The sequence below is a fragment of the Brachypodium distachyon genome, chromosome 1 (assembly GCF_000005505.3).
Source record: "Brachypodium distachyon strain Bd21 chromosome 1, Brachypodium_distachyon_v3.0, whole genome shotgun sequence".
NCBI classification, from domain to species: Eukaryota; Viridiplantae; Streptophyta; class Magnoliopsida; order Poales; family Poaceae; genus Brachypodium; species Brachypodium distachyon.
The window spans coordinates 68,889,673-68,907,628 of record NC_016131.3 but is presented as its reverse complement, the minus strand read 5'-3'; the positions used below and the strand labels follow the sequence as shown (position 1 = coordinate 68,907,628).

Sequence of the window (17,956 nt, the reverse complement as noted above, 5' to 3'; positions counted from 1 at the left end):
GGAAAGGATCCACATCTGCCACAAGCAAACGCATTTCAGCAATCTGATCCACCCGAAGGCGACATATGTAATCAAGTTTTAAAACTTTAGCATTAGGATTCCCTCGAACCAAATTTTTGAACTATAATTGTTGGGGTCCACCCAAAGGACAGACACCCTCCAAAAATAAGCGTATGCTGCTTATTATGGCGTGCACACGGTATTCTTTAGTAAAAGGCGAAAGAATAGTTCGCTTTGTGCTCACCACGCAGCTGCGTGCTCTCTTCAGCACACCACGGGGTCTTATTTGTAGCCTCCGCAGGTCCTTCCTCTTGCTCGCCTAGGCGAGGCGGTAGTAAAGCACAAACCTGCGACGACGTTGAGGCTTGAGGCGGAAATATACTCCGGAGCCACGATGGGCCCTTGAAGGCCCATTTACAAAAGGTCCCCGCAGCTCGCAGGCTGCTGCTAGGCTTGGTGGGCCTTGTGTTAGCGTTTTCCGTCTTGTGATATTCTTTTAGCAGACTACCTGCCGAACTGGCTCCCCTAAAAAAAAAACTGCCGTACTGGCGTTCCACCAACGGGTGATTGCACAAGATCAACGTTGATGGCCGACCCGGGAACATCTGGATCTCAGGATCTGGTTGGGCACAACGGGATGCAGCTTGTGTATCCCTACTGTTTTTTTTTTTTGAAAACTCCCTACTGTTTTTGAATTACTGATCAGTATGAATAAAGCTCACGAGGTTGCACCAAAAACAGAACTGATCGCAGTCCTACCTGCCGGCGATATTCCCGCCGGAAGAAATAAAAATCACGACCTCACGGGATGTGGGGACGGCAACGCGAAGCATTAGCTCCAATTGCCCTGCGTCATGTATCTACTGTATTTTTTGCACGAACCGAGCTTTATCTGTACTCTGTGTCGGATCCATATTAATTGACAAAATATTACATGCATCTAGACATTTTTTAGACATAAATACATCCAAATTTGGACAAATTTGATACAATTAATATGGATCAGAGGGAGTAAATTGAATGGGAAAAGGGGCTTTTGGCCTTTGGCTCTACAAAACTGTGTCCACCATGTTTTGAACAATTCAACAGCGCCCTCTAACACAAACCTGCCGCTAAAAATAATGAATCATTTCATGCAAGCTTCACATCATACTCCAATGAGTACATATCCAAACGCCAAATTTCCAAAATATGTCAAATCGGCATAATCAGCAGCTGAATGCAGATATTCATCACAAATACCCTTCCAAAGAATTTATCTGCACATTTCCAATGTCAATTGTATCAACATCCTGTAGGTCACAGCAATGGTATCTCTACTACAATCTTCTCAGGGCCTACCAAATCAATCACAAAACTAGCTGAACAAAATTTCAATGACCTGGGAATATCAAAAAGAGAAGAAAAAAATGGTGGAAAAAACATATAGACTCTCACGACCTCATAATAGCTGCCTCCTTTCTTCACCGTGATCAATCCACGATCCACTTGCTAACCCGTCCGGCTGCGTTATTCCGCGATAAAGGATAGCCCAATCCCAGAGGAAGAGACTTCACCAAGCTATCCATCGCAGCTATACTATCCAAAAGAATGACGAACCAATATGATACAGATGAAAAGAATCATGTACCCATATGATACAGATCAAAAGTCTCGAGGTATTTCTAACTCGGTTGATGCAGGGGATAGTCAGAGAGATGTGTTCAGTGATGATTGCTTTCCTCGCAACCGATATTATCCAACAGCAATCAGCCTCTCCAGCAAGCAAATGAATGTTGGGGCTCTTACCCCTCATTGTGTCTAGACCATTTGTCCAAAGTCCCTATCTGTCATACTGGGGCTCCAAAATATGGCAGTTTCTAATGAAGTCATTGGAGTAATTTACGTGCTTCGTCCAAAAGGGTTGTAGGTTTTTGAAAGCAATGTCTAGCCATGGCTTGCACTGACCATTGTAGTGGACCACTGCAGCCCTCTTAACACTTTCAATGTCCGTGCGTTCTTGGTATCCTAAGCCAAGCATGTGCCAAGATGGGTCAATACCATGGACATGACCCCTGAATGCTATCAGGGCAGGTGGTAAAGTACCAAATTTCCAGAGAGTAAGACCAGATTTCAGATTCTGCAAAAGAAATTGCAATGATTATGAAGGTCAACAGTTGTACCGACAACTATATGATGTTTTAGTGTAAAACAAATTAAGCTTGAACTAAATACTCGTAACTGTTTTGTTTATAACTAAGTGGCTAATGTTGCATTTGACATAGTTAAGTTTACACTTGTGCAGGTTTGACAGAGCAAGGCAGAATTACAAATAGGGAAGTAAAATCTTTGTTTAGTAGTTATGCTTCCAGCTGTGAAGAGCATAAAAGTGAACCTTCTCAAGTTGGAAAGGAAGTGACTGAAGTATGCAACACAAATTACAGTATAGATGATTCTTCAAATTATCCATTTGACTCATATAAAAGATGTAGCTTGCATTAACTGATTTAAGATTGGGATTCTTGTCATCTTGTGAGGTTAAAATGTGTTACCTCCTTCAACCAGAAATGGTATGTATCCCTAATGTTTGTCTTCTTCCAAGCTTCCAGATCAAAGATATTCATCCCATATGCCCATGCACATTCATCTGGGTCAAGACTTTGATCTATCACAGGGTGAGAGAAGTTGAAATATGTCCTGAAGCGCTTAGACATCACCCAGTTGTCTTCGCCTCTGCACGTCTCCACAGCCCCATTCACCTTCCCTTCAAGATCAATCTCCCAAAGAGGAGACAAATCACGCTGAACAACAATGTCGTCATCAAGGAAAACCACCTTGTTGAGACTTGGAAAGAGCTGGTTAAATAAATGAAAACATCGTTAAGTTTAGTAAGTGTAAACGTCACAATAAAAGATTTCTAGTCTTATATTAGTTAATAGAACATCATTGCAATCTTGCTATCCATGACCATACTTCAAACCAAAAATAGTATTAATGGAAGCTAACATGTGGCAAACATCCAGAAAAAATGCACCATTTCCGTATTTTATTATATAGAACAAACAGAAAAGGAACCAAAGATGTACTACATTAATACTTGGATTGCTCTGGTGGGATATACTGGAAATTTTCAGCATACATCACTTGAGATAGATGGATAGATCAGATCTTTAGTTGCAGCCATAAAGGTCTTGGGAAAATTTTGAATGCTTTAGCCTCAGCCTGACTTAAGCCCATTCTAATGATTTTTTTATAGTGATTCTACAGACAGACTCAACCTGATTAGGAGGCAATTTAATTCAGATTAACTGCATAGCCTAATCTATCTGATCAAAGCATATTTAGCACCACAACTTCCATCTAGGGGTATACTGTCACCACCATTCAATTGTTCAGCTGTGCAAGAATGCTCCATTCTTGCAGGGAACATCAGTGACCGGGGAATATAGTTGACATAATACTGAAGTTTTATAAAATTTCACATAAATTTTACAAAATTTCACATTTGTAAGACAACCCAAAACATCTCAAATAACACTACATAAAGAACACACACTTGTGAATATAGGTGCTGTGCACATTCCAACATATCATAAGTTTAAACTATTGCATAAAGAAGATAGAAAGCCAAAAAAAAAGTTTATGATAAAAAGGCACCTCGGGCAAATAAATGCGGAGATGATTAAGCAGGGATATGTATTTGGGGCTTCGAGCTTGTAGCTTTGATGCTAGCACCCTCGGATTGTCACTTGCACTGGAAACTGTTCCATGATCCCCGTGATAGTGGTTTCTGACTCCGCGGTGGTTTTCTATAGCCTCTAGTACTGGAACATTTTCTCTGGTCAACCAGTCAAACTGGTGAACGCCTTTCACTTCAACTATTGCAGGTGATATAGAATTAAGAGCAAACCATGAATGCATTCCTGGATATGTTTTCTTATCAGTGATAACATGGAAAACTACTTTCTCAGGTACCGAGGAAGACCGTACAGTTGAGCTGACAACAACTGAAGCTGCAAGGATGTTATCACTAGCTAGAATATAATGTTGGAAGGAATTATCAGAAAGCAAGGGTAAAAGTTCAGGTGGCGGCAATTGTTTCCGTGCGTGAGCATTTGAGGAGTATTCATCAGTAAGGCGCAGAGACAGGCAATGGATTCCTTTGGGAATAGCAGTTGAAGCGTAATGTTTATACAGCTGTTCTGCCAACCTTGACCTCTTTATCTCCTTATTCATGCTTTTCATCTGCAAAAAAAGAACATGAGTAAGTAACATGCTTTTCATCTGCAAAAAAAGAACATGAGTAAGTAAAGTGCAGTTTACAAAAACAAGCCAACTTCTTTCAACAAACAAAGAAAGCAACAAACAAGTATACAAAGACCAGAATGGCAGAACCACATGCTCCAATCATGGCCAACATAGAAAACACTTTAGTTATGAGTAATGGCAAACTATATGAAGCATCTGAAAGACACCTCCTACAGAAAGGGACATTAAAGAAGTCTTTCTTTTTATTTTTACAAACAAGAGAAGAGAATATAAACTGCAGAATTCCCCGAGAAGAAACGGTTTGCTTGTAATGGGTTGCATAAAACACGTCATATGGTGATAGAAATTATGTGTTGTCACAGACAACCCATATACAGATTTTGAAAAATCCGTTGTGCAATCAACATATTTATGGGCATATTGCAGATTGAAAAATCAAAGTACAGGGAGTCCCCTGTGGCTTTTTATTTATATAAGGGGAGACAAGCATGAGCTCCCTGCAGAATCCAGGACTCAACACAGGTGGGATGAGCATGCACTCACACACCGAGCCAACAGACCAAGATCATAGCAAGATATAAAACATTATGAGCCTGTTTGGATCCATAGTCTTTTTGAACATTTTAGAGAACACGGTGCTCTCTCAACCTTTGTATGGAAATGCCATGTTTTTTGCATTTAAAAATCTAGTAACAACCTCTATTTTTTATATACAAAAAAGGTAATGCCTCGACTCCGAGACTATACCCTACTTTAGTTGGGAGCCAGTTCGGTATACATATGCACATAAGTTGTTTCTTAGCCATGCCTGTCTCCAATTCTCTATGGATAGAACTAACAGCCCGTTTGGCAATGGTTGAATTTGAATTCCTTGTTGAAAATCATGTTTGTCTACCACATGGATTTGTAGAATGAGAGACAATTCCAGAGAAATGATGGCTTTTGGAAAGGAATTGAGGTTAGTTATAATGCAATTCCATGGAATTTGAGATTGAATTCCTGTGGCCAATTCCGTGCCAACCAAACAAGTTCGTTTCTGGAATTCAAAATGAATTCCAGAATTTTAGATCCAAATGATGGGTGCCAAACGAGCTGTAATAGTTCTCTTTCCCTGTGTCCCAACACCACTATTCAACATTGGTACTACTTTGCTGCAGAACATGGGCCTGCATGATTGCTTGAGATCTGATTTTTCCAAAACATAAACCAAACTTCCTGTTTTACATAGCTACCATGTAAATCAACAATTGAAAAGCACACCCAAAGAAAAGAAAAAATACTCCCTCCGTCCCATAATTCTTGTCGAAATATTACATGTATCTAGATGCTTTTTAGGAATAGATACATCCATTTTGGGCAAATTTGAGACAAGAATTATGGGACGGAGGGAGCATATATATACCCCATTAGGTACTATATACCCCACATATATTTTTGTAATAAGACCTACTTACAGTAAGCAACGTTTTAGAACAAAAACTGTAGTGTTTCCTGCACATTACCTCAAAATTGTGACTGTCAGATGCTTTAACATGCAAAAAGGGTCATGCAGAATTTTAAATTTAAACTCCAATTAATGCAACATTACAAGATTAAACTAGGATAGTTAGTTTCATACCATAGCCTTCAACCTGACAGCAAATGTCCTAGCATCATAATGGTTATCCTTCATCTCCAAAAGAAACTCCCTGAATGACTCTGGTAACTTTTTATCAGAAGTGGGTTCCTCATTGTTAACTTGATCGAAAATTCTGTACAGATCTTGCACCAGCCTCTGTTCACATCGAGTAAGAAACGTGAGTACAATTTTGTTTCTCTTCAAGATAAATAGTCAGGTTTTACCAACACACACAGAGGTGCAAGGAATCGAGTAACTTACTGTAGAATCACCCCCATGCCTACCAAGCAAACTAGGACCTATTCGCCTCCCCAAGCAATCTGCAAAACAAGATCGCAACAGTTACACTACATGCACCAAGCTCATTAATGTAGAGTACATTTCATAGAACAAGACAGCTAATCATAAGAAAAACATGCCATGCAACAAAAAATATATCTACCATACATAGTGAAAAAACTTAATCACACAATCCACTCTTCCAAATCTGCTCCTTGCAGAACATCCCAACTAGATAACTTGCAAGTTGCAACACGAAAATCCAAACAAAGAATTTGAGATCCCATCCATACACAAAAATTGACAACCCTTGGAATTTACTTGGCCAATATCTCAAGACACTACTTTAGAGAAGCTCAAGAGTCAAAATGTGGTTTATCTCCAGGGGAGGCCTGGATCAATAAAGGAATCTGGGCAGTAAGTGGTAACTCTTGAATCACTTGATCTTATCCAAACATGTCAGATTTTTTTAGGACCATATTTGTCAGTACTGTCGTGAAAATGAAAAATCAAAAGTTGAAATATACCATCTACATGTCACTAACATGTCATCGTCCAATGCATTTTCCTATCTAGATCTGTTTGCGATTGCACTAGAAGAATTTTCTCCATTTTACCATTAAGCTGGAACCTTGAGTAAGAGGCAGACCTACTTTGTTTCGTTTAAGCTTTAGGACAAATGTCCCAAGCATATGGAGACACTGGTACTTGGAGAACCAAAACAGACACTTCACCTTTTTGTACAAAACCTGGCTATGGCTCCTATATAGCTTCTAACAAACCCTGGATTTGATCTATTGAGCTACTATATATAAACTTCAACTGCTCTTTCTCCAACTCAAAAGCTAGGCGCGTTTACCAAAAATATATAGACCTGTAATATGATAATTGATAATGATGGGTGGAACCAAAGGAGTCATGTGCATTCAGATCTATAAATTATCACATTAATAGGAAGGGGGAAAAGGAGAGTCTTTAACTTTTTCACTCAGTTCGAGTAATAAATCTACTAATTTGGACTTTTTGAAAGCCATTTTACAACCTGAATGCTGGCAGGTGCTCTCCCTTGTTTAGGAATTGCAATAAAAATTATCAGATGGATTAAAACTTGAGTGTATATAGTTTAAAAACATAATATACTGTTGTAACCTTAATTTACAACATTTCATCTCAAAATGGAAGCAACAGTACTAGTCCGATGCTTCAAATTATAGAGCAATAAGCCTGTCTAGTCAGCTCTGAGGAGACAAACCAACATGCAGTTCTGTTTATCTGGAAAAAAAATTCTCTCCACTCAAAACAGAGAACTGAAAGTCCCGGCAAAAGAAAGCAGATTTTAAATTCAAACCAAAAGATCGCATAAAGTGATTACTAGGTCAGAATAGGCTCAGGGTTTGCTGAAAGAGTGGAAGAGAACCAATGATATTGAGTGACTCAAGGTGTGAATCTAATCAGATGAGAGCAGAGTGCCCAGTAAGCATGCTGCCCATGACCCTGAAGTAAAGCACATTATTTAACTTCAATGAGTAGATCAGCAAGGTGCATGGGGGGCAATGCCTTCCTGGCTTAGACATTTGTTCTCCGTATCACAATTATTGATGATAGACAAAAAGCTTGCGGTTCAGCTAACAAGTAGACAGCTGCAACTCTTGCAGTGGATTTGAGGTGCACGGAAAGCTGATAGCAAATTTCAGGATGTCCTTTGCACTCCAGTTTTGCAAGTTGTTCAAAACCAGGATAACACAATTAATCCCAAATCCAACAGTGTGGCTGATAGCACTAATCCAGCGCCCAAATCTAACCCAAATGATGGTTCAAAACTTAAGAGTCACGATCCTGCATTTTGGCAAATAACAGAAAATAATGTGGTCGGGATCCAATATTAAACTAACCGAAAGCCTAATGATAAACCCAAATTGCTAACTCTCTCAGTTTCACTCCGAATCACGACATCTAACGAATGAGATCGCGAAACCTGACACGCGATTCTCCAGCTCAACGAGTGAGCCTACCATCAACGAACACATCGCATACTTTCAGCACGAAATCTAGGAAGGAACCATATCCATATTCTCCGCATTCCCATCGATGCTGCAAAATCGTACGGTCAATGGCACTGGGATCCGAGCTTTGCCGCCCCAAAAGCACCGAATCAACGACTCAGGCCACCGCAACCAAACCCCAAAACGCGGCGAGATCGCAGGCCATCGATCTTACCGATAGAGGAGCACTTGCTGCCGCCGGCCTCGAGCGCCGGCACGGCGGCGAGGATGAAGGCGAAGGGCAGGAGGCAGCCGAGCGCCACCACGGCCGGGAAGGCGACCGCGCGGCAGTACCAGCCCGCGCCCCCTCCGCCGCCGCCGCCGCCGCGCCGTCCCGCGCCCGCCCCCGGCAGCGCGAGTGGCGGGGGCGGCTGCGGCGCAACGCGCACCTTCATGGAGTCGACGACGCCATTGCTGCTCGAGATGGTGATGCTGCGCATGCTCGGCGAGATCCGCAGCTGCATCCTCCACCTCCCCCGCCGACGACGGGAGCTCCGACTCCGGCGGCCTAGGTTTCCGGCGACGGCGGCGAGGCGGTGGCATTGGGCAGAGACATGCTAATCGCACGGGTTGTACTAATAGGAAGAAGATGAAAAAAAGGGAATAATGCAGGTCGCGGTGTCTGCAAATACGGGTTACTGCGAGGGCCTATCAGCTAAACTGGCGGGGAATTTCGGGGGCTCTCGACTCTCGAGAGATTTGGGGATTTCCGGGCAATGGTGCGCAGCTAGCCTAGACTGCTTCTGCCTCGCCTTCCTGTTCTGGCCGCTCGGAGAAACAGGGGAGACGCGCAAAGGGGCACGTTGTTCGGCTCCTCGATTTATTTATTTATTTTACTTTTCTTTGCAACGACTTTTTCTTTTCTTTTCAACTACTCCGTATGCTCTAATATGAATTTTGATTCTAGTTTTTGACCACTTGATATTTTTTTCTCTTGTTGCAATTAGACCACTTGATTTGACATTTGTTATTACTCAAAAGGTCAGGTTACAGTACTAGTATTTTGACATTTGTTCATTTATGCACATACTTTTCACCGCGAGTTGCCTTGCAAGTATTCAATCAGGCAGTGCCACGCAGATCAGGCCCCGAAAGCACCGACATTTTCCCAGCCAAAACCTGCCCATGTTTTCAAAGACGTACGTGACACCGCACCAAACGATCCCCATGGTTAGACCACTCACCCACCTAGCTAGCTTAGTTAAACGCCCTGCATTTACCCACGCCAGTACGCCACCCCCATTAACAAATGAAGCGATGAAATGAAAGCTTTTCAGGCTTGACTCCCCCTGACGGCGACTCCTCATCCGCCAGAAAAGAAAAAACGAAAGCAACTCTTGCTTCCGGCCCGCGGCCAGGACCGTTCTTCTACCGCAGGCGAGCACGTACTGCGACCTATTCTTGCCTCTGACCTCTCGAATGCAACGACGCGATCACACCGTATTACTGTTCCTTCGTGCATGGCATTTTGTTTCCCGTTGATTCTTGTTGGGGGTCTCCTTTGGACGTCGGATAATTAGGCGCCCGCCGCGTGGTAGGTGGCCATTCTTTTTTTCACTTTGCACCGACACAGATTCGTGGTTGGGTGTTTTTCCTTGGAACAATTTGGCTCCGTTTCGGGAAAACTAGGAACAAATATAAAATGGTTATCGATCAGATCGACGCAAGATTTTTTGTGTATTGATTATCATTCGACGATGTTGGTGTGCACCTAAAAACATGACGGTGGTTCAGGTCCCGACTCCCGACCATCAAAAGCCCAAAGGAGTGGTGGCATCTACTCTACGTGGCTTGCATGTCTACATCTATACATGGATCCACGCCCCTGACAGAAAAAGAAACGGCAGCGTGCATGTTCCTCCGTTTCTGAGCACACAGATCTAGCTATAAGTAATACAATCAGATTATACATTGCAGCTAACCACGTGCTCGCAGCCTCAAATACAGCGTTCTTTGGCTTCTTCCACCTCCTCTCCTCCTAGTTGTACGGGGAAATATCCGGTGAAAACACTCGTTCGGTGCAAATCATGCAAATTTCATAAAAACCATGTTTAAATATTTTTTTTAAATTATACAAAAATACCATATGTTGGGAGTGTGATGTTCTACACACCTGCAAAATTTCAAGTTCAAAATCAAAATCATTTGAAAGGAACTAAAAAGAGAATTTTACAGTGAATAGTGTCAAACATTAAAAGATCACTATTCATGCCGAATTTGTTTTTTTCGCTGCTACCAAACGGCATTAAGTTTGGAGTTGAAATTTTACACATATATAAAACACCACTTTTCTAATATATGTAATTTTTTCAAGAAATTTTTGAAATTTTTTCGATGGAGCTTTCACAGTTTGCACCGTATAGGTGGTTTTCACCGGATATTTCGTCAGTACTGTAACTTTCTTCTTCTGAATTTACTGCCGTGAGTTGAACTCTGTCAGGTCAAAAACTTGATCGAGATGGATGCCTTTTTGGGCGAGCAACAACTCCACAACCCCTACCAAAACCTCAAAGATCAAAGGGAGAAAAAAGGGGAGGGAGAAGAGATTAAAGGGGTGGTATGGATAGAGGAAATGTCAGCCATTTGTCCTGCCCAGAGCAATATCCAAACGAGTAGCTTCAAATTATGACGATGCTGGGACTCACTGCACCGCGTTGGGACCATCCTATACAAGCATATATATGCATGGGTTTGGTGGTGCTCTTCTTCTCTTTTTTTAACACTGGTTTGGTGGTGCCGTTGGTTGTTGTGTTTGGTGATAAAACAACAAAAGGGAAAGCTGATCGATGTGCTCCGGTCCAGCCCCCCTTGGTCACCCCCATCCATTCCAGCCAGATAGCTTGGCTTTGTGTTATGTGTGTTCTGATCGATTCTTTCCAGAAAGGGTAAAATAAGTGAGAAAGAGAAGAAAAAAGAAATGTTTGGCCCCTCAAGCCATACACTCATAATACAGCAGTACTGTAATTGTGTTCTTCACAAAAATGCTCTCAGAACAACATCACATTTGTTCCCTTAACTTCTCTGACAAGGGACCGGAAATTGGCGAGTGTTTCGGACTTTATTAATAAGGTGCCAACTGATCGATAGCTGGAATGGAAAGAATTAACAGAGACATGTAACCAGACAAGCTCAGCAAGAAGCTAGCACCACGCACCCCAGCCATATGGATTCGGCAAACCTAACCCTCCAACGCTGCCCTGCTGTAATAATACTCTGCATCCTAACCGATGAAAGGGGGACTTCCATAAAGATCATCCGTGACGCACGACGCATGCATCGTCGTGCGCATGATCACACTTCTAATTTCCGGTCCCTTCCGATCATGCAATGCCAAGTTTTAATTTTGCCCTGCCTTGACCATGTTGTCAAGAGTAGTGGATGGCTCGACGCTGCGAAGCAGCTAGCCAGTCATACTGATGGAGAACACATGTCTGGCCATCACAACCCATCACGGTCATCAGAACCTGTAGGTTATCCCACAAGCTTGATGTACTTCTGAAAAGAGGTTCACACATTTGGTCATGACTGAAGCACGAACGGTGGCTACCGTTCTCCGTATATACACCTGGCGCACATCCAGCTCTGGTGAGACATCTCTTTTGGTCCAGCAAAAGACAGGAAGCATAGGTTTTGGAACAGGAGGAAAGCACAAAGTGAGAGAAACCAAGGACCATGAGGCGGGCAGTGGCACTTCATGTGGGGGCAACAGAACTGTTTGCTCATGGCCAGCAACAGATCAAGAACACCAGTATTTTTAAGGTTTATCCATGGCTGAACATGCATTACAATTCGGACAGCAGGACACGAACCTTTCATGTGAGCGACAGCAGCAACCAGGACAATGATTCCGTAATTCCGTCTCGTCTTTTTTTCTTTCTTTTCTTATTATCGTTATACCAGCGGGCGACAGCATGATCTTAGACACTGGATCGTAGAATGAGCTTGAAAGGGAACAGAGATACCAACAGCAGCAGTAGCATCCATGGACCACCAGACAGCAAATTAAGGTATCCATGTTTTAGCCATATAAACGGAGCCGGAAATGCATGTGCCCTTGACATTATCCCTTCCTTGCTCATCCAATCAAACCTGGCAGCACGTAATCATGTGGGTCTTCTGCACTTGAGTCCCTTCTTTTTGCAGGAATTCTGCACCGGAGTCTGCACTTGGGTTCTTTCCTCACTTGCATTATTGCCATCACCTTGAACCAGCTTCTACAGATCAGTGAAAATGAGAGGAGACGGGAGCAGAACGAGATGTAGCCTGCAGGCTGTAACTGTTTCATGATATATGAGTGCCCTTTTCCTGGGGGCAGGTCTTCCAGCCTGTTTTTGGCATGTTCTCCTCCCCACTTGTCTCTGATTCCGAGTGTCCATTTCTCTGAATTTGCTTCAAAAAGGCCAGATCATGCCCAGAGGTATGAGGAAAATATCATTGGCCACGGGCTACGCCATCCATGGCTGTCGGTGGCAATGCTGTGTTGCAGCTGGCGATGCGTCTGAACCTCTGAAGTGCATCGTCTCCACATACAGCATTATACAGGCAAAGCAACACAACCTGCACATTCATCTAATGAAACACATTCTTCAGTCACAGAACCGTTGTATGGCACTGAAGATCACATTTAATTTTTTTTAGAGTATATTTTATTCAAGTGATCTTTGTACGTGTGAACTTGTCATTGGACGGTAAAGAGAGAAACATGGGGTACTTATAAATACATATCATATACACCCTAAAATATGCATGCATTTTGCAACTGCATCGTGTGGAGATGTAGAATAGTGGCTGCTGTCGTGCAGAACAAACAACATAATCAACACACATACGACTCTACGAGCTTGGCTAAACTAGAATGTCAGCCTCAGGTAATTCAAGCACCTTGTGCATTCCTTTTGACCTGGTGCCTGGTCTAAACTGGTTCCCTTCAATGTACCTGCAGCAAACAAGATACTTATGGGCCGAAACTGCAATAACTGTACAATAGAATAAAATTCAAGTGCTAAAGGATGTTGAGGAGAGTTGAGATTCTAAAGCCAAACATACAGCTCCTTCAAAAATGGATGCTTGTATAATCCTTCCGGAATCCTTCCAATGAAGTTGTTATTGTCCAAGTACCTACCAAGAATCCGCGTAACATGAGAACATCATAACCAAATGAAAGACATTGATTCACATTGGCCATGCACTACACTGAATTTTAGAAATTTTAAGCACTAAAGACTCACAAATATGTCAGTCTTGGAATATGAACTAGCCTTGGTGATATCGATCCAATCAGCCTATTATTGGACAAGTGCCTGCAGCGCATAGAAGGATAATCAGGTGATTTTCATTCTCTTCCTTTTGCGATATATCTTCCCAAGGTGATGCAGTGTTAATCTCTACTTCTAGAAAACTTACAAGATCTCAAGGTTGGTCAAATTTGCAATCTGATCTGGCAGCACTCCAATCAATTGATTATTGTTAACATATCTGTAGAATACGATTTAGCAAGAAGCTTAGGAAGACAGCATTTGCCAGTCAGGATAGAAGGAATGAATCGGGTAACCTGTAAAACTTCTGCTTACAGGTTTCTCAAGGAGGGGAAGCCATTCCCAATTCCAATGACATCCCTCAGAGTGCCTATTAAGTGGTTGCTACCAACATCACTGTAAAAGGAGATAATTTATCATTCAGGAGAGCATCGTAAACAAACCAGTAACCACCATCGTCATAATTGGAAGCGGTGAATATGCTGCACAGAATGGACTTAATTTGCAACTATAGATTTTTTTCCCCATGTGAACTTGAGAGAGAAGGAATTGGGGTGGAAATTTACAGGTGCCGGAGGTGATTTAGAGTTCCAAGCTCAGGGGGGATCCGTCCAGTAAAGCGGTTCTGATGAAGATAGAGATAGCGCAGTTCTGGTAGGTTTGCAAGCTCCACAGGAATTTCACCTTTGAAGTTGTTGAAGCTCAAATACCTGAAGAGTAGTAGTTAGATGCACAGAAATTGAGACGTAATTAATCCATAAAACCCAGTGCACTCCAAAAATGAACTTACAAGTGTGTCAGTTTCTTTAGTTCACCAATTTCAGGCGGAAGCACATCTTGAAGCTTATTCCACCTCAGGTTCCTAAGAGTGTGAACGATTTTTCTTAGCTGAAGAACAACTGTATTTAAAATAGATATCTACAAACACTAAATCTATCAGAGTAATTCTGATGCAATACAGCAAGAACTAAAACATTTCACCAAGCTAGTATGTCAACGTCGCTCGCATATTCAAATATACCTATGTAAACACAGACATTCCGTACTTACAATATCTTGAGGTGTCTCAACCGTCCAATCTGTGGAGGTATTGGCCCCGTCAACTTATTATTGTGGAGATCCCTATATTAAGAATTCAATTGTTTTCAGTTCAAGGATAAGTAAGATAAGATCAAAATTACAAAGATGTCTATTACAGCCTTTAGCCTGTGATAAAAGAATCCCCTTTAGCCTCTGATATACTTTTAAGAAAAACGATACTGCTACTATGTATGAATGAAATAAAAACATGATAGACAGAAAAGTATAACTCATACAGTATAAGAAACTGATGTAAATCAAGCAACAATGTTTTCAGAATAAGTTAGTTCCTAATTTCTGAGTAATGTTATATGATATATCTAAATTCAGGAACCATGACACATTACATTATGTAATGTGTAAACTTTTAAGGTTACACATATTAAGGCTACACCTAAATAGATTTTAAAAAATGCCAACAGTTTCATTAAAGATGTTACACAGAACAGCAGTGACAAGGAAAATGTTCTTGTTACACTAAATAGATACAAAAATGCGAACAATTTATTGTTATATGCATCCGGATGCTTACACAGAGCAGGAAAAATAAAAAAAGTCATGACAAGGAAAAAGTTCTTACAATTTTTTTAAGTCCAGCAGATTTGTTACTGCTGTAGGGAAAGGACCAACAATTGATACAGCATAGACTTCCCTGAAACAAGGTAAAGCAGCACGTAATATGGTTACTTGGACATGTATATGCAGAAACATCACACGGAAGCTCAGAAAGGTTACATGATTTTGCAAGTTCATATTCCGTAGGCAATATGCAATTATGCATCAATTGGTCAAAGATGCGGTTACATTGATAACCTTATCTATCCAATTATGTCCAACAGAGAAAAGATGAATTTACCAAAAAAATAAAAGTACATAAGTCGCCTTTAAAAACTGGTACTAGAATGGTTTAACATTAATCTTGTTAGCTAAGGCAAACAATTCTAGTTATGAAAAGACGGCAAGGGACATGGCATTTATTAGATTTTTTTTTCTAATCCTGATGATGGTTTATAATTGGAACATACAAGAGGAATTGCTCAACTGCAGTTCTTCAGGTTGAGATTGCATCTTGAAGATTTCAAGCAAGAAAGTTCTTAGAGGAATAAATCTTCTTTGTAGCTTTGACATAAGATACCTCGAATAGCTAATAGCATGGAATCCTCATGTATCCTTTTAAATGCACATACTAAAGCATTACAAAACTGTTCTTACGAATCGTCATGCATGCCACCATAAAAAAGAGAGAGAACAAGATGAAGAAATAAAGACATATTTCTTACAGTTCGGTCACAACTCTGTAATCCCCTTGCTGAGAACATGTCACACCGGACCAAGGGGGGAGGTCACCGTGCCCACAAGGGTCATCCCCAACCCATGAGTATACAACTCTCCAGCCTAGTGAAGACTTGATCTCATTCAATGCTTTCACTGCAGCACAAGCACAACTTCAGTGCCAACACTCGGTAAGCAACAACAAAAACGGTAACCACACATTGGTAACTCTGAATAATGTCTATTGTCTCCATGAACATACAGAGCTCTCCTCCAGGCGCAGTCAGGCAACAGGCAATATCTTATGCCGCTAGAGAAATGTATACCAGATAATGCACTGTAACTTGTAAGTATACACAACATGCTGGGAACTTTCTTTGGCTACGACTGAAACATGAAGTCCTCTCCAATTATCGCTTAGCACCAGTTGAGACCCCGATTTGTGTAACCGTGTTCACATATAACATCACTAGCTCAAGAAAGAGTGTCACGAGCACCGATTATCTAAAGCACCTCACATAAAGCCAATTTAGACATCTGAAGAGATAAGCCAAAGATACATCCTACTGTCAGGCTCGAGTTCAGGCAGCATCTCAGCCTCACGGATGCTGAACCGAAACTGCAACTGCAACTGCAAAGGGAACCCAATTCGGCAAAACCTACCAAGCGGACCCGCCCAATTCAACACCTCTAATCAGCAGCAAGAGAATGCCGCGTCCTACGCGCGAGGCCGTGCCAGATCTCCAACGGAGCGGCCAAAACTACCCATCTATCTTTCTGCCATCGCGTCAGGGCCGAGTCACGGGAGCAAGGGGGGGACAGGAAAAGGAAACGAGGAAGAAGTACGCACCGTCCCTCTTCACCGTTTTGCCCCGCGCGGCGCCGGCCAGGAGGAGGACGAGGAAGAGGAGGGGTAAGGAGCGGGCGAACGACGCCGCGGCCATGGGTGGTGATGGTGGAATGGGGGCTGAGCAGCTCGCTAGTGGTCGTGGGGCGCGCGGCGGGAGACCATAAGAGAAGGGAAGGGGGAGGTGGCGCCGCGCCGGGGCGGGGAGTGGGGAGTGGGAGTGGGCGGACGGGCACTAGCTCACAGTCTCACGCGGTCCCACGGAGTCCCCCGCAGCCAGAGGCGCGTCGCGTCGGTGGGTTGGTCCGGGACTGTCCCGCCGAGGTCAGGTTTGGTTGGGTCGGGGCGCACCGAGCGACCGGTGGTGTGCGATGCGGCCAAAACCGGAGCGCGAGTTCTGACGGCCACGGAGCACGACGTTCTCAACGCTCCAAAACCAAACAATTTTAGCTGGACGGCTTGGACAATAGTTTGATCATGTTTGGCGAATTTCAGTTTTAGAACAAAACGTTGACTAGTAATCAGGCCTTCCGTGTTTGAACTTTTTGTATTCTGCGCAGATTTAAAACTTGTTTGTCGAAATTATGATGTTGGAAGATCTCACTAATATTGGTATCGTACTTTGTCATGTATTTGTGTATTTTTGCGTGGGCTTTGCATTGAATTTTCAAGTAGAAATGCCGAGAGTTTTGATTTTGCCGAAAGCCTTTTCAGCAAATGCCGAGAGCTTTGCCTTTGCCGAAGGCCTTTTCAGCTGGCGCTTGACATACATAAGTTTTTGTGGAGCGGATCTAGGGGTGGTGCTACCTGTGTTGTAGCACCACTCAAGCATGGATGTTTGAGATTTTGTAGCACCACTCAAGCATGGATGTTTGAGATTCTATTAGCTATCTAGCTCATAATTATGAAATACCCATAATATAGCACCATTAGATCTATTTTAGCACCATTTTTCTTCAGTTTTTGGCTGCTGATAAACAGCTCTCGGCATAGACACCAACAGACGACAAGTATCCTGATTCTGGTAGCTAGTTGCAAACTTGGAAGAGATCTGCAGAAATCTCGTGAGAGTGCAAATTGCACGTAACAATTTGTGCTAATCGGAAAGGAGTTAATGTCCCATAAAAAGACAGGGATGTCATGGCTAAATGAGTAAATGATATTGCATATATATATCTACTAAGATATTGAAATTAATGTCCATATACGTTAAACTGGTAAGCAATTATCGTGCCAATCAATGTCTTTGTCCATATGATTACAATAATTCTAATGAAATCAAATATCATTAATTAAATTTAATTACTAGTGTGGA

The 17,956-nt window shown here is 42.3% G+C and overlaps 2 protein-coding genes and 1 non-coding gene across 3 annotated transcripts; all 3 read right to left on the bottom strand.

Moving 5' to 3' along the window:
* Window positions 1-134: 134 nt before the first annotated feature.
* Window positions 135-253, bottom strand: LOC112270346. The gene has a single exon (XR_002962737.1). It is a non-coding gene; the product is annotated as a U5 spliceosomal RNA (small nuclear RNA).
* Window positions 254-1,211: 958 nt separating this feature from the next.
* On the bottom strand, window positions 1,212-8,945 carry LOC100838219 (probable galacturonosyltransferase 14). The gene is made up of 6 exons (XM_003558462.4): window positions 8,363-8,945; window positions 6,128-6,186; window positions 5,867-6,022; window positions 3,637-4,224; window positions 2,532-2,834; window positions 1,212-2,119 (listed from the first exon to the last, which is right to left on the bottom strand). The coding sequence occupies exons 1-6, from the start codon at window positions 8,649-8,651 to the stop codon at window positions 1,823-1,825; spliced, it is 1,692 nt and encodes a 563-aa protein (XP_003558510.1). The 5' UTR covers window positions 8,652-8,945; the 3' UTR covers window positions 1,212-1,822.
* Window positions 8,946-12,805: 3,860 nt separating this feature from the next.
* Window positions 12,806-16,892, bottom strand: LOC100837917 (probable leucine-rich repeat receptor-like protein kinase At1g35710). Its single transcript, XM_003558461.4, has 11 exons — window positions 16,645-16,892; window positions 15,803-15,950; window positions 15,103-15,174; window positions 14,493-14,564; window positions 14,233-14,304; window positions 14,009-14,152; window positions 13,758-13,838; window positions 13,591-13,662; window positions 13,416-13,487; window positions 13,234-13,305; window positions 12,806-13,123 (listed from the first exon to the last, which is right to left on the bottom strand). The coding sequence occupies exons 1-11, from the start codon at window positions 16,736-16,738 to the stop codon at window positions 13,033-13,035; spliced, it is 990 nt and encodes a 329-aa protein (XP_003558509.1). The 5' UTR covers window positions 16,739-16,892; the 3' UTR covers window positions 12,806-13,032.
* Between the last annotated feature and the right edge of the window lie 1,064 nt (window positions 16,893-17,956).